Here is a 16,562-nt window from a genome sequence, read left to right as displayed (position 1 = left end):
TACCAAACGCCGACTTCACTATCCTATGTACCTGCACTCCAAGGGCTCTTTGTACAGCAACACTGTACCATTAAGTGTATAAATCCTGCTTTCCCAAAGTGCAGCACCTCGCATTTATCTGAATTAAACTCCACCTGTTCACATCCAAATCATTTACAAAAATCACAAAATGTAGTGAACCCAGCACCAATCCTTGTGACATTCCACTGCTCACAGGCCTCCAGTCTGAAAAACAACCCTCCACCACCACCTGCTGTGTCTTCTACCTTCAAGCCAGTTGTGTCGCCAAATGGCGAGTTCGCAGTGTTCCATGAGATCTAACCTTGCTCACCAGTCTCCCATGGAGAATCTCAAACACCTCACTGAGGTCTATCTCAATTATACCCACCACTCTGCTCTCATCAATCCTCTTTGTTACTCTTCAGAAAGCTCAATCAAGTTTGTGAGACATTATTTCCCAAACACACAGCCATGTTGATTATCACTAATTCAATCCTTGCCTTTCCAAATACATGTAAGTCCTGTCCCTCAGGATTTCCTCTCAACAACTTATCCAATACTGACGTCAGGCTCATTAAGCTTCTTTTAATCAAATGATCAATGTCCATGACAATGATCAGCAACTCAGTCATGGTTTGCTATTCAGTGTCAAAGGAAAACAGACATGGGCTGGCAATTTTGTCACCTCAATGTTTAATCAAAGTCCAGGTCTTGAAGCACAAACATCCCAACTTGTAACTTTACATCACTGTGAAGTTAATGACAAAGGAGCTGCTGGCGGGTCTCAGGGACATGGCTTGGGATTGAGATGATTAGATTTCAATCTGCACACCCATCTTGTGCTCATTATGACACAAAAGAGCAGAGTTATTACCGACTGAAGATCCTGAATCTGATATTGCTTTCAGGTTCAGGGCTGTCACTTGCACTCAAGTGTAATCCTCTTGCTCATGCTTGGATCATGGATTTGAAGAAAAAAAATTCAGGATGCAAGTGCTGCTCAGAGAAGCCAAATTGAGTGGTATCATGCATGCTTACTCTGTGTCCATGTGAATCAAAACAGGTTGACAATTCCTGTTATGTGCCTGTTAACTTTAAGTAAGGTTTCTACATTACAGATGACCTTCTAGGCTGAGTGAGGACAAAGACTATTGAGTCATTCCATTGTGTCTGATGTTTTGAAATTGAAATGGACACTTGTTGAAACCAAGTTACGAATCGTCTCCATGTGTTGCTCACGTGAGGTTCAGTCAATCTCTAAACTCAACAATGTCTAACAGACTGACCAAAATGTTGATCTTTCTGATGGAAACTGATACAATGGAGCACAAACACTTGAAAAGGACGTGTGTGGTAACTATCACATGGAACACTTGCAGTTGATTTAAAATTAAACATTTATTAGGGCCAACCTTTCATCACAATAAAAGCTGTCACAACTCACTTAGAGACCAGACAAAACTTAATAAAACTGTACATTAACAAGGAGTTTGTAGGGGGTTAAAAGAAAAAGCAGGTAGCAAAAAGTTGGTCCAAATGCAATTCTTAAAACGTATAACAAATTACTGCAGCCCTACATTCAAAATTTGTGTTCTGAACTGTAGACCCTGAACCAAAGTATTAAGCAATGTTGCAGTTGAAGGAAGATGGTATTTAGTCACTGCAAAAAAACAAACTTCATTTTTAGGTAAATCTTTGCAGAAACAGTATGTAGTCATGTCTCAATCATGGATGATCTTCAGAGCAGTTTTTACAACGTCATGAACTGCAAGTGGATGTTTAGTCAGAGTCACTTTCACCTTCACTGTCAGCTTCCTTGACATCAATATTGAATTTGTACTCCTGATCACAGCCCATATACGCATCACTCATGAAGTACAGCGTGTAATGTTGGGTACTTGGAGCTGGTGCAAGAAAATCAAGTTTCACCTAAAATACACAAGTACAATGTATGAGAATACCTTCAGGTGACCAGAGTCGACCTTCTCACCTATTTCTGTTTCATGTAATTTACTGGTGTCTCCATGTATACAGAAATGGCTCATGGTTAACATGGTAAATCAGCATTTTGCAAATCTTTAGCCATGTTGCTCTAATACAAATGGGTTAATGGAGCAGCTCTGTGCTTAGGCATTCCATATGGTCTCCCAGGGAATCTGGCTTTCGAACAAATTACCTTGAAGTTACATGAACAAGAGGAACCCATCACTGTTCTTTCAGTGCAACTACTGAGACCTGCCTTTATCCCAGATCCCTCAATAGTGGAATTAGCTGAAATTTTTCTAACATGCACAATTGAGCTTTGAATTTGTTGCAACTTTGGATAGGAATGTTTCCTCATTTTAATATAGGCCCTTAATCCAAGGGACAGTTGACAATGCCTTCCAAATCCAATCAAAGTAACATACACTGTCATGTCAGCTATCTTGTTGCTCAAGTCACCCCATATGTGATTAAAGACACTTCCTCCCCAAGTGTTGACACTCACCTTTGCCTTCTGCTGTAAGGTCAGTCTTTTGATGGATATCAGGCTGTTCGTCTTGGGGTCTCCAACGACCACCCACCAACCTTCCTCCCGTTTCTGAAGGAGACATCACAGAAATTTGAGAAAATTTCAGGATCCAAGATGGATGCTGAGAAACAAATTCCATACTGCAGCTTGGACTCACCTGAGGGAATAAGGGTGCGATGACAGGTCCAGTCACCTCCTCCTCACGCTCCAACTGTACCATCACTACGACTGAGGAGCCACTGAACAAAATAACGTATTATTTAAGCTAAGTAACAAAGTTTTATAACTTTTCCATTCTATGTGATTTATTTAATTAGTTGGGGATACTTAACTGTCCAATATCCTGTGACCCTATAAAATGGAGGTGCCTTTAAATAAAGTGTAGCTTGTTTGTGACTTTACCTCCATTGAACTACCAAAACCCAGCTTCTAGTATCCTCTCTGAATAACTATCCACATGAGAGATTTAGTTTAAATCTTTGGTTCTGCAACTTGTTTTACTCGGAAATAAAAACAACCCTCATCTCTTGAGCCATCAGTAACTTGCAGTTTCCAAACAACTGAAAAAGTTCAGTGCTTGACATTTATCCTTGTCATCATCAAGTCCAGTGAAAAATATGGGACAAATATCAACTTTTACTTTAACCTCTACAGCTGGGCTCGATTTAAATTGATATCCCACCTGATGGGACACAGTCTTTGTTGATTACTCATCCAAGGTCATTTTCCATTAATGACACTTACCTCTTGATATTTTCCCTGTCAATCACCTCATAGGAAAGCTCAATGTTGGGATACCGGTTACAAAACCGGGCAACATCCATCATCTGTGCATCAGAGAGTTGCAGCAGTGCATTGCGTTCATCATCCTCCATTTCCATGATGTCAAAGATACTGTCAGTCCCCTGGAAGAAAATTACGTAATGTTACCAAATTCAGACCTGCAACTCCAGTCAGCTCTCAATTAGGTTTTTCTAATGCAGCAACAAGTAAGTTACTGACAGATTTCATAATCAGAGAAACAAAGACTTTGGAAAAAAATTATGTTATAGGCTTAAAGGTTTGTTCAGCATTACTGAATCACTCATTTCACCATCTGACCTTCAATCTCCATGCAATGAAGTCAATCCAACTCCACTAACGTTTTGATTGCCAAGAGACCACTAAGAAAAAGAAGCTGTCCGTATTGAACATTTACTCTGTTGTCATAGACATCCTCATCCTACATTTGTTGCATAAATAAAAGTGTAAGCCTAACTACGTCTTCAAACTGTCCGCACACTGCTCGATGCCTGCCTTTTATTTTATCCAGCCAATTTATGTGTGTTGCCAAGTTCCACACATATCTGGTTGTCATAACATTCAGCATCCTCACCCTGTCAGTACAGCGTTTGACATGTTCAGAAGTGAAATGTGGAAGCTGCTTCAAATAGGAGTCCTTGGACCACATCGCCTGGGTCACCATCTGGGCAAGTTCCATTGCCGCCAGAGCTGGGCTGAGCCAGCCATTACTGGACAGCACATCCACACAAGCTTGGATTAAACGAATTGCCTGTTAGGAAATGAAATATTGCAGGTCACCAACCTTTATTAAGGCTCCTGGGTTGAGCACAACAATTTAATCTTATGTGCATGTCATAACATTTGAATACTTGAACTTTTAGTTTCGCTTCTCACCTTACTGAGGATCTCTTCTGTGTCGGACTGTAGTTCGGCGCTCAGTTGCATACGAGAAAGGTGTGCCTGAAGGAGCAAGTTTGTCTTCACGTGAGGGTCATTGAATTTTGGGTTGTTAAGCTTGTGAGGGACCTTCTGATACAACTGTAAAAGCAAGAAACAGACTTAAAGTAACACAAATGGGACCAATAATTCACACGACGTTATGTGCTCACTTCTCATACATACTGACCTGTCGCAGCAGGTTATCTTCATGGTGCCTAATGGGAATATTTTCATACTCTGCGGCGTTGGAGATGATCTCAATCAGACCTCGGATCTTCGTTTTGGCATTCAGTGACATACTAAACAGCTCTGAAATCAAAAACACCAAACTCTAATTCTATCAAAGTCTGTGACATACTCGTGTTCTGAACAAACCTGTTCACTGCAATGAGTTATGATACAGTAGCTCCCCACTCGAGTACAAGAGTTTGCACAACAGACTCAGCTGACACATCATGAAAGACAATTGATTGCGAGATTACATAATACACGCCATCTCCATGACATTGCAGCACTCACCAATTGTGGTGTAATTGATGTAGTAGTAAGCTGCAATCATTCCAAGATTTAATGGTGCCACATCCATCTCATCCTCAATGCTGATGCACTTGGATTGTTCTAAGTCATTCAGAGTATTTTCTACCAACTGTGAAAGATGATCTGAAAGATGTCTGTGGGACACACCTGCAACAGAAAATTGGATACAATTATTAGATGAACTAGACTGTCCCAGCAAAAGTCTTCACCTCGTAGCCTAGCCTAAACTGGCAAAGTGGAGCATATTCAGATGAACACTTCCATTAAATATTCTTGAAATATCATCTAAGCAAATTACCTAAAATACAGGCACCTCAACAAACATATTGCCAGCTCAATTAAGGGAATGTCTTTGCCCTTTAAGATGGTGGGGTTGCAAGTTTGAATCAAAGGCACATAAACTTTTATTTCATGGTTATGGACATAAGCTTTGCCATACTCACCCCATGGCAGTCAGGAGCCCCCCTTCACAAAACAGAACTTGACTAACCCTCAAAACAAATATCGACTGATCACAATTCTGTGTGGTCAGAGTGGTTTGCACCAGTATTCTTGCATGTTGGATGGATCAGGCAAAAAACATTTTACACGAGGAGACTGACTGGAGTGGATAATATATTTGCATTGATGCAGAGCATGTCACAATCTCAGGATGCCCCAAAGCACCTGACAGCTCATTCGGTCTTTTCAAAGAGTTATCAATGTTGGAATATGAGGGATACAGCATCTGGGTTCCCAGCAATTTTCCCAAACAACAATGCAATGAAATATCAAGTAATATGTTTGAGTCATGTGAGCTAAGGAGTAATGAACAACACTGGGGAAGTTCCCATGGGACCTTTCATGTGCACTCCTTTTATGTGCACCTCAAGCGAACGGAATCTTAATCTCTCACCTGAAAGATGGCAGCTCTTACTCAATTTTGCCCTCAAACACTAGGCTAAACTATAATATGGCATGAACCCACAATAAAGAAGTCGAAGTGCTACCCAGTGAACCAATTATTGTGACATAAAGTCATACACCATAAAAATAGACACCTCAGATTGTGGCATCAGATTAACTTAAAACTTCTTGTTCTAATTAATGATGCAAATACACACCCTGCAAATTATAATAATTTGGATTCTGGGTCATCCTACGGTAAAGGAAGGTCCAGGTCAGGTAATCCACTGCATCCTGCTTGTTCTCTATGGTTTTTGTAACGATTTCAGCGTTGAAATGATCATGTAGGCAATGGTCAAGGTGGGACTCCACTGGCAGTGGCTCATAAAGAAACTTCTTGAAGAAATCCTGAAACAAAGGATCAGCCTGAACTTTAGTAACAATACACACGTGGTGCAGATCCTGACAATGTGCAGACAGACACTGACAAAGCATAAGAGCTAAATTGAATACAGGCATGTGCGAATCATTCAGTCAATCATCCTCACCTTCTTTGACCCTTGGCACATAATGACACATCGCCCTTCGTCATCTTGTAAGGGACGATTAGCTCGCCCGACCATTTGCAGAACATCATAAATAGGGTAATCCACATACCTGAAACCAAACAAGTATGTGCTAGTCAGTTTCCAAATTCCAAATGCAGTTTTTTGCAATTAGGTATTCGAAATAGCAATGAATTCACTGCTGTGGGAATGTGAAGTGATGTGGATTGTGCACTATATGTTTTGCTCAAGGAAGAAACCTAGAGTCAGTGATGTACCATCCAAACTTGCCGGAATTCTCCGAGGGCTCAAAGATACCGTACCTGCTGTAAAACCGATAAAAAGGTTCAAATATGAAGCGAACTGTGAAATTTAGGGATAATTGACAAGTCGTCCAGATAGGATTGAGAATTGCAGGGCAGCAGAAGTCACAGTGTTCAATGCATAGTTATTATGAGACGCCTCTACTTCTCAAGTGTCTTGACAAACAACCAGGAATAGGTTGTGTTATACAACTGGATGAAATACCGTGGACAGGTGATGGGCTAAATGTTCTTAATGTATCTTGGGCATAATGTGCATCAAATATTGCATAATAGTTATTTTTGAGAATTGTCCAATTCCAAATCGAGGTCACTAACCAATCTTGTGAAATTGACAAACACTGATTTATTTCTCACGATATTGTGGGAAGGACAAATTGACTGGACTGACACAAAATGAAGCTTCAAGTACAGACAGTTCTTTTAGGATTGCAGTAGTGAAACGTTCTTTACAGAACAATGCAGTTTCGATTACAGATAATTCAAAACAACTGCTTGTCCAGCAGTATCCATCAGTTAACAATTCTAACAGGAGGTTTCGCTAATCTGCAGAAACGGGTGCTAATGGCTAGCATCCTGGCTTCAATAGGTCCCTTGGGTAGTCTTCAGCCCCATAATCTGCATGGATTTCGTGGGGATTGAGTACCTGGGGAGACAGGGAATATCTTAGTGTCTTCAGGAACAGTAATACTATTGTGAGGTAGAAAAACCAGTTTGCAGGTACAGCATTACAGCTGTACTGAGGGAGGATATTCCCAGAAATACATCCAGGGAAGTTATTTGGGTGGAACTGAGAAATAAGAAAGGGATGATCACCTTACTGGGATTGTATTATAGACCCCCTAAGAGTCAGAGGGAAATTGAGAAACAAACTCGTAAGGAGGTCTCAATTATCGATAAGAATAACAGGGCGGTTACGGTAGGGGATTTTAGCGTTCCAAACATAGACTGGGACTGACATAGTGTTAAGGGTTAAGATGGAGAGGAATTTGTTAAGGGTGTACAAGAAAACTTGCTGATTCAGTTTGTAGATGTACCTACTAGAGAAGGTGCAAAACTTGACCTACTCTCGGGAAAGAATAGGGCCCCTCAAAGATCAGCAAGGCAGCCTATGTGTGGAGCTGCAGGAGATGGGGTAAGATGCAAAATGAGTCTTTTGCATCAGCATTTACTGTGGAAAAGGACATAGAAGATACAGAATGTAGGGAAATAGATGGTGACATCTATTTGATGAGGAAATCATGTCTCACAAATGTAATTGAGTGTTTTGAAGAAGTAACAAAGACGATTGATGAGGGCAGAGCTGTACACGTGATTTTTATGGACTGCAGTAAGACGTTCAACAAGGTTCCCCATGGGAGACTGGTTAGCAAGGTTAGATCTCATGGAATACAGGGAGAACTAGCCATTTGGATACAGAACTGATTCAAAGGTAGAAGACAGAGGGTGGTGGTGGTGGAGGGTTGTTTTTCAGACTGGAAGCCTGTGACCATGGAGTGCCACAAGGATCGGTCCACTGCTTTTCATTATTTATATAAATGATTTGGATGTGAGCATAAGAGGTATAAGCTAGTAAGTTTGCAGATGACACCAAAATTGGAGGCGTAGGGGACAGCGAAGAAGGTTACCTCACATGACAACAAGATCTTGGTCAGATGGGCAAATAGGCTGAGAAGTGGCAGATTGCATTTAATTTAGATAAATGCGAGGTGCTGCATTTTGGAAAAGCAAATATTGGCAGGACTTATGCACTCAATGGTAAGGTCATAGGGAGTGTTACTGAACAAAGAGACCTTGAGTGCAGGTTCATAGCTCCTTGAAAGTGGAGTCACAGGTAGAAAGGATAGTGAAGGTGTTTGGTATCCTTTCCTTTATTGGTTAGAGTATTGAGGAGTTGGGAGGTCATGTTGCGGCTGTACAGGATGTTGGTTAGGCCACTGTTGGAATACTGCATGCAATTCTGATCTCCTTCCTCTTAGAAAAATGTTGTGAAACTTGAAAGGGTTCAGAGAAGATTTGCAAGGATGTTGGTAGGGTTGGAGGATCTGAGCTAGAAGGAGAGGTTGAATAGGCTCGGGCTGTTTTCCCTGGAGTCTTGGAGGCTGAGGGATGACCTTATAGAGTTTTATAAAATCATGAGGGGCATGGATAAGATAAAAAGACAAAAGTTTTTCCCTGGGGTGGGGGAGTCCAGAACTCGAGGGCATAGGTTTAGGGTGAGAGGGGAAAGATATAAAAGAGACCTAAGGGGCAACTTTTTCACACAGAGGGTGGTAAGTGTATGGAATGAGCTGCCAGAGGATGTGGCGGAGGCTGGTTCAATTGCAACATTTAAGAGGCATTTGGATGGGTATATGAAAAGGAAGGGTTTGGAGGGATATGGGCCGGGTGGGACTAGATTGTGTTGGGATATTTGGTCTGCATGGACAAGTTGGACCAAAGAGCCTGTTTCCGTGTTGTACATCTCTATGACTCTATGACCTAGGTAGCGTATTCCTTCAGTCAGGAAACTGCTTAGGTTATGTTTTGTTTCACTGTTTGTTTCCCCAGGCTGAGTGTAGTCAAGTTGAGGTGCCATTGGCATGATGGATAGGCTCTGTTTGGCTAAGAACATACATGGTTTCTTTGAGCAAGTGGTGGACAGAGTGGTTTGTTTTTCTCCCACAAGTAAATATAAAGTTATCCACACAAGATCCAATTAAAATTATGCATGAATTTTAAGGGAGACCTTTGCAAACATTATCTGCATGAGGGATTCAACTGCACTGAGCGCAGAAAGAGTCATTTTTTTTAAAGCAGTCAGTTAGGAGTGCCGAGTATTACAATATAAATGCCCCAAAGTGACAAAGCCAACATTTTACAATTCAGCCAGTTCAATCAGTCATCCAGTTAAAAAAAATTACAATTAAACAGTAAAATTAATGAGGTCAAATCCAGTGAAAACAAATATTCCAAGTCCTGGCTGAATGCTATGGATGCTTCATAAAGTTGGCATGCCATTAGATTCAGAAATATTGACATGAAAGGGAAAGTAAAGGTTCTGAGTTTAATGAGTACTCTTCTGTTCATATGTTTACTTCAGGTGATGCATTCCATCAGTGGATCATTGTGTTATAACTATACAAGCAAAGGAGGCATACAGAATTGCAAGCTATGCTCTAAAATACTCACGCATGAATTTTGCCATTATAATACTGGGTATCCATGATGGTTACAAGGTGAGAGGAGATATTCATTCCCCAACAGAGACTCCTTGAGGCAACTACCACTTGCACTGCACCTGTAGGAAAGGAGGAGAATGATTCGAAGTATATTAATTGACATTTATCATGTTTATGCAGTTGGCCATGATTTAAAGCATCTGGACAGTGCTAACATTTGTTCCAATTAGAGTATGAGAGATGTATAGCACGGAAACAGACCCTTAGGTCCAACTCGTCCATGCTGAAGCGATATCCTAAATTAATTTAGTCCCCTTTTCCAGCACTTGACCCATATCCCTCTGAACCCTTCTTATTCATACACCCATCCAGATGCCTTTTACATGTTCTAATTGCACCAGCCTCCACCACTTCCTCTGGCAGATCATTCCATACATGCACCACCCTTTACATGAAGAAGTCGTCCTTTTTAAGTCTTTTCCCTCTCACTCTAAACCGATGCCCTCTAATTCTGGACTCCCCCAACACAAAGAAAAGACCTTGTCTATTTACCCTTTCCACGCCCCTCATGATATTATAAACCTAAGGTCACCCCTCAGTCTCTGACGCTCCAGGGAAAACAGCCCCTCTCTGTAGTTTGAACCCTCCAACCCTAACAAATATCCTTGTCAATAATTTCTGAACCCTTTCAAGTTTTACAACATCCTTCCTCGAGGGAAGACGCCAGAATTGCACACAATATTCCAAAAATGGACTAACCAGTGTCCTGTACAGCTGCAACATGACATCCCAACTCCTCTCCTCAATGCTCTGCCCAATAAAGGAAAGTATAGTAAATGCTTTCTTCACTATCCAATCTACCTGGGACTCCACTTTGAGGTAACTATGAACCTGCACTCCAAGGTCGCTTTGTTCAGCATCATTCCCCGGACCTTACCATTCAGTAAACAAGTCCTGCCCTGATTTGCCTTTCCAAAATACAGGACCTCACATTTATCTACATTAAACTCCATCTGCCACTCAGCCCAATTGGCCCATCTAATTAAGATCCCGAACTCTGAAGTAACCTTCTTTGCTGTCAACTCCACCTCCAATTTTGGTGCCATCTGCAAACTTACTAACTATATCTCTCATGTTTACATCCAAATCATTGATATAAATGACGAAAAGCAGTGGACCCTGCACCGATTCTTGTGGCACACTGCTGGTCACAGGCCTCCAGTCTGAAAAGCCATCCTCCACCACCACCAAGTCTTTTACCTTCGAGCCAGTTCTGTATACAAATGGCTTGGATATGAAAATTCAACTGAGTTTGCAATTCCTATGTACAATCCTCACACAGAAGTACAGAAAAAGATCCGGAGAACTTCACTCACAGAGAGAATAACTGTTTGAAATCATCAAAAGATGCTTGCTGAGGGAAATCAGTGCATTGTGGGACAGATGTATACTCACTCACTTGAGCCAAACAGAAATTGCACATCTCAAGGCTAGAAAATCTGTACCAAGTCTTCTCAATCTGATGTTAACATTCGTCACTCTCACAACTGTCCTGACAGGTAATAACAATCATTAGCATCCTTACCAGAGCGGAAGAGTTGCTCCACAATTCTGCGCTCAGCCAGATTGAGCCCCTCATGCAGATAACCAACTCCATTTGCAAGGGTCTCCTTTAAAGTGTTGTCATTTAGTTTTTCAAGGTATGGAACCAAGTCTTTTTCTGTGCAGTGTAGAAACCTGTAAAGGTGGGAGTAGAATTGAACATTAGTTCTCACTCACAACACTGACACCTAATTCACATGTCAGGAATCCAGACATGTTCCAATAATTCCACAACTTCATTAAACAAGACATTGTGAATTATGGAGTTTTGGTCATTGCAATTTCAAAATTGAGGAACAAACAAACTTTTTACAACAAATGGAATTGGAGTTCCCAGAAGTTCAAAAAATAACTTGGGAGTCCATTTAAAAAAAATCTTCTGGGTTTAATTTAACTTACCTTTGTGGCTGGACATCAGCAGCACAGAACGTAAGGATATCAATGGCAGTCAACCTTGTTTGCTTGCGAGAGGGCACAAAGACAATGACTGGTTTCTTGGGAGAGTGCTTCATGATGGCATGGTAGACAGGTTTAGACATGGACAGAAGGCGAGTCTGCGTGTGGCTAATATTAAAACCCTGCATTCAAAACAATATTCACAAACTTATTTTCCATCCCTCCTGTTCTCTTTTCAACATTTTTAACACTCCTGGAGTACCAATCAATAATGACTAATTTGCTGGTCCTCATGCCTCACTTGTGAATCAACACACAGCAAATGATAGCAGGTCGTTTCATTTTGACACTTAAACATTGAAGTAGAGATCACCGGATAGCACTCAAAATGCTATCTAATGCCAAAACATTGATTGTATACAAGAGGTGGCTAGATATATCATTTGGGGTGAATGGGATCAAAGATTATGGGGAGAAAGCAGGATTAGGCTATTGAGATGGACCATTAGCCATGATGATGATGATGAATGGCAGAGCAGATTGCTATTTTATACATTTCTGAATGCTGGATGTCTGATTGATTGCTCCTTACCAAGACACCAAGCAGCACGGCTGGAGATGGAATCTGGAATTACTGCATTAACGAGCATAGCCATGCCATGATTTCACTTCAAGTACTCTTCCACATTTTTAAGTGGGAATTTTGTTCCTTTCCTGTTTTTAACCAAATGGATTTAAGTTCAATATCTGGATCTTCTGGACTTTATTGTGTGTGGTCTCCGAAGTTGTGATTCAAGTTTCAGACAAATTCAAAGCCTAGTTGAGAAAAATAACTGCTCCCTCAACCTGCACTATCATACCTGAATGTGTAGTTCCAGAGGTACTGGCCGCACATTGGGGTGAAAGTTGAAAGTTGCAGTGGTGCTACAGCCAAGCCAATGAGCCACATCCTTCGCATTGGACAGCGATGAACTTAAAGCCACAATCCTAATGGGCCGCTCAATCTGGGAGGAGATATATCGCATTCGGGAGCAGATAACTTCCAAAACAGGCTGAAAATTGAGAGAAGCCATCAAGTGATAAAAATCAAAAAGTGAGGCACTGTTGGGAGTAAAACAAAATTCAAGCAGCATATTTTAGCCCATCCAATTCTCAATCTGGATGCCTCATGTGACTTGAACCTGTCACCCAGTAACTAATATGTTGAAACAAACAGCGGTTCCATACATTGTTAACTATTTTATCAAGACAACACTCTTAGCCTTACCCCATTCTCTCCACCAATCAAGTGAACCTCATCCACGACAAACAGGTTTACATTTTGGACATTTTTCCTCTGTTTCCATCGTCGGGACAGGATGTCCCATTTCTCCGGTGTGCTGATGATGATATTTCCCTTGCCCAACAGTTTGAGGTCGGTGCTCGTCTCGCCTGTCAGTAAGACAACTTTCTTGCTGAGCTTCTGCTGAAACTTCTCATACCAATCTGCATAAACCTGTGAGAGCAATCAACTGGTCAGGACTACAATAAGGGGAACAAATTCAGGATTGATAATGTGTCAATTTGGCACAAAGCAAAATCATGCAGAAGCACAGCATAGAGCTATTAACATTAGCAATCCATTAAATGAAAATGACACAGCTCAATAAAAGAGTTTCACGGCATCTTGCACAAGGAATGCCTGCGGCAGAGATGTCTGTATTAACACATCCTTCTGAACTTGGGACAGTTTTCAAAGTGGGAGCAGAGAATTCAGCAGGACATTTCTCATATGGTACTTATTCAGTTGACTCTGCACAGGCAATTGTGCTAATGTCCACCATCAAACCTCACAATCATCAGTCTTCTGCAATTGACCAAATGTGAAACGAAATCATTGCACACTGCCCATCGTCTCCTCCACTCCAATTAAATGCTAATTGCACAAATATTGGTCCAATTGAATAGGGAAATAAATTTTCAACCATTTTATCTTCTCTGATTTCATCACACCACCTGCAAAGTCCCTCCTAAGCCACTTTCCATCCTGACTTGGAAAGATATCACTGTTTGTTCAGTGTCTCGAGTCCAACTCCTGGAAATCCCTCCCTTAGTGGGTCTATCTACATCAAATGGACTGCTGCAGTTTGAGAAGGCAGCTCACTGCCAACTGCTTAAGGAAAAGTCAGGATGGACAGCAAATGCTAGCCTGGTGCTTACAAGGTCAGGAGGGATATTTGACAATTGCCACACAGCAACAGACTACAGAGTAAACAAGGGCAGGAAAGCTAGTTAATTTACTCTTTCTGGACCAAGGCAGTTGAAATGATTTGCCGCAGACTAATCCCTGCTCTGGCTCAGATCAAGTAACTTAGTAAGCAGTTTGGACATTGCTGGCCTGCTTTGCTCAGTTACTCAATGGATAAACTACAGTAAGAACTGCTGTGAATATTTATTACAAAAGAAATCCCAAATGCAATCTTTTCAAGACAATTTATGAACTGCAGAAAGCATTTTTTACTCTTTGAGTCTCAAGACAGTCAGTCTTCATTTCTCATAACATTCTAACAATGTGAAACAGATGGTATCACCTGCTCAGCCAAGGCCTCCATTGGAGTTATGTACACACAGCGTCCTTCAGAGTTCTGCAGAAGCATTCGAAGGATTGCGAACTCCGCACAAATTGTCTTCCCGCTACCCGTGGGAGCTCCCACAAACACGTTGTCATCACTGTTATAAACTGCATTGAAGACTGAAGACAGAAGACAATAAACATTTTACAGTTGTGGCTGAGTCATCCAATACTTGAAAAGAGACTGAAACAAGATTACGAAAACAATGAATAGGGTCATCTCAGCCAGTTAAATCCAGATTTGCAACCAGCAAGTTCAGGACACTGATGCATTATGTGGTCGAGACAGATTTACACTCATTATTTCCTCCAGTGACAGCTCAAAGAAAATGAGGCTTTCCAAGAAACAACTGAGGCTTCACCGTCTAACAATGTGTAAGTCTCCAAATGGCAAAATGCCGATTCATGCTGAAAATACTGGGCTGCAAAAGCTGTTGTACAATGCTGTGTAGTGCACAGATACTTGTCACAAGTGTCCCTTTAGTTTCAAGGCAGACATGACTGACTGGCTTAACAAGAAAAAAAGTTTTGCATGCATAAAAACGGCTATTCAGCCTTAGAGTCTACTCTGCCATTCAATATAATCATGGCTTGACTTCAAATCAATACCCTCCTCCTGCTTTCTCTCAAGACCCCAAGAAGCCTTTAACATCGAAATAATTATCAACTACTTTCTTAAATGTGCCCAGTGACTTCAGCTCCACAGCCTTCAGTGATACAAAATTCTACAGGAAGACCACCCTGAGTGAAGAAAAGCTTCATCGCCATTTGAAATAACTCACCGTATATGCTGAGACCGCCCCCCCCAACAACCATAAGAAACATTCTACCTCCATCTACTCAGTCCAGCCCTGTCAGAACTTTCAAAGTTTCAATCAGATTCCCTCTCACCCTTCAAAGCTCGAGTAAAGACTGGCTCAGTTGAACCAACCTCTCCTTCGTATAGAAGCTTTGACAAGGACAAGGAGTGCCAAAATGCTTAAAGCAAATGAAGTATATCTGAATTTTCACTACTGCTGTCCTGGCACTTTCGGTGAAACAGGACATCCAACACAAGAGAACTTTCTCATGGTGTCCCGTACAGTGATTTGACCAAGTTTATATTCTGTGTCCCTGTTTATATAAAATGGGATCAAACCAAAAACATCTTTCGTTTTGTCTTCTCAGACCTGCATACCTGAAACATCTTTTCTTTCCACTCCTTGGCTCCCTTTGAAGTTTCAATATTTACTGTACACATCCCAAACTATTTATCATCTTGCATCTATGTTAAATTTCACAGGACATGTGTCAGCCCAATCAATAATGTTTATGCCCTTTCTCATAACTACTTTGCTTGAAAAATAAGTATGACATAGATTTTCATCTTTTTTATTTGCTTGACTGTCAACTACACTAGTTACTCTTTTAGAACCATAACTGGAGCCATGCCAGTGAGAATGACAGAGGATGGGTTCTTACCTTGTGTCTGGATTGGGTTAAAGAAAGGGAATTTATCCTGGTAGAGATGTTCAAACGCACTGTTCCTCAATGCTGACACTGGCAGCGGCTGCAAGTCCAGTAGTTCTGTGGGGGGAGGATACTTTTCTGGAAGTATCAGGTGCCGGAATGAAACTGGAAGTTGCGTCTCACAGGCTGCAAAACAGGACACTCCATGAGCAGGAATTGCAACATCAATGCAATTGAAGAACCACAAACAGAATATTCACAGTATAAAACTTAGTGAAACACCATTCCTGGAACTCAAGCTAAAAATAACCACGATAACTCAAAAGTCACTCCAGTTGCGACTAATTCTCAAATGAGGTCAAGATTAAATTCAGACCGAGCAAAGTCTGTGAAGAAAAAAAAAATATCTTGCTGCATGTACTCATACAGCGAAGCATTCGTTTTTCCCTTTTAGTCACCCAGTTTGAAAGACTTGGTTACTCACAGAGCCAACGGTCTGACACCACTCTGATGAAATATTGTGGAGGGAGAGGTTCAAATACTGGTACAAAGAACATCACCAAATGTTCATCTTGAGCATATTTTGCCTTCAACAGAAAATATTCATGGTGCAAGATAACTTCACTGTCTACATCCTCAACCAGGATCCAGAATGCCTCAGAGGATCCATGTATCTGTCACAACAAACAAAAAAGTAGGCAATCAGCATACATAAATCATTCAAATTTCAGCACAGAAAGAACAAATTCATCACTCAAAGACTGATCTGCGAAAATGAATCATTTCAACAGCAAACTGTAATTGATGATCCTGAAACGA

General features: G+C 41.1%; 1 protein-coding gene across 1 annotated transcript in view; it reads right to left on the bottom strand.

The window, feature by feature from the left end:
- Positions 1–1,379: 1,379 nt before the first annotated feature.
- The window catches only part of snrnp200 (small nuclear ribonucleoprotein 200 (U5)), a 47,173-nt gene continuing 31,990 nt past the window's right edge, over positions 1,380–16,562 (bottom strand). Inside the window, exons 28-45 of the mRNA XM_072554008.1 lie at positions 16,228–16,417; positions 15,756–15,929; positions 14,254–14,414; positions 12,951–13,178; positions 12,544–12,735; positions 11,687–11,865; positions 11,271–11,422; positions 9,696–9,804; positions 6,205–6,313; positions 5,875–6,064; positions 4,754–4,918; positions 4,422–4,543; positions 4,190–4,333; positions 3,888–4,064; positions 3,257–3,417; positions 2,670–2,751; positions 2,489–2,581; positions 1,380–1,929 (exon numbers count right to left, since the gene is read on the bottom strand). Coding sequence (XP_072410109.1) covers positions 1,780–1,929; positions 2,489–2,581; positions 2,670–2,751; positions 3,257–3,417; positions 3,888–4,064; positions 4,190–4,333; positions 4,422–4,543; positions 4,754–4,918; positions 5,875–6,064; positions 6,205–6,313; positions 9,696–9,804; positions 11,271–11,422; positions 11,687–11,865; positions 12,544–12,735; positions 12,951–13,178; positions 14,254–14,414; positions 15,756–15,929; positions 16,228–16,417 — 2,778 coding nt within the window. The 3' untranslated portion in view covers positions 1,380–1,779. The remainder of the gene's footprint in view (positions 1,930–2,488; positions 2,582–2,669; positions 2,752–3,256; positions 3,418–3,887; positions 4,065–4,189; positions 4,334–4,421; positions 4,544–4,753; positions 4,919–5,874; positions 6,065–6,204; positions 6,314–9,695; positions 9,805–11,270; positions 11,423–11,686; positions 11,866–12,543; positions 12,736–12,950; positions 13,179–14,253; positions 14,415–15,755; positions 15,930–16,227; positions 16,418–16,562) is intronic.

The sequence above is a fragment of the Chiloscyllium punctatum genome, chromosome 35, assembly GCF_047496795.1.
Source record: "Chiloscyllium punctatum isolate Juve2018m chromosome 35, sChiPun1.3, whole genome shotgun sequence".
Classification (NCBI taxonomy): domain Eukaryota; kingdom Metazoa; phylum Chordata; class Chondrichthyes; order Orectolobiformes; family Hemiscylliidae; genus Chiloscyllium; species Chiloscyllium punctatum.
Note: the sequence above shows the minus strand (reverse complement) of the source record. Positions and strands in the feature narration are given on the sequence as shown.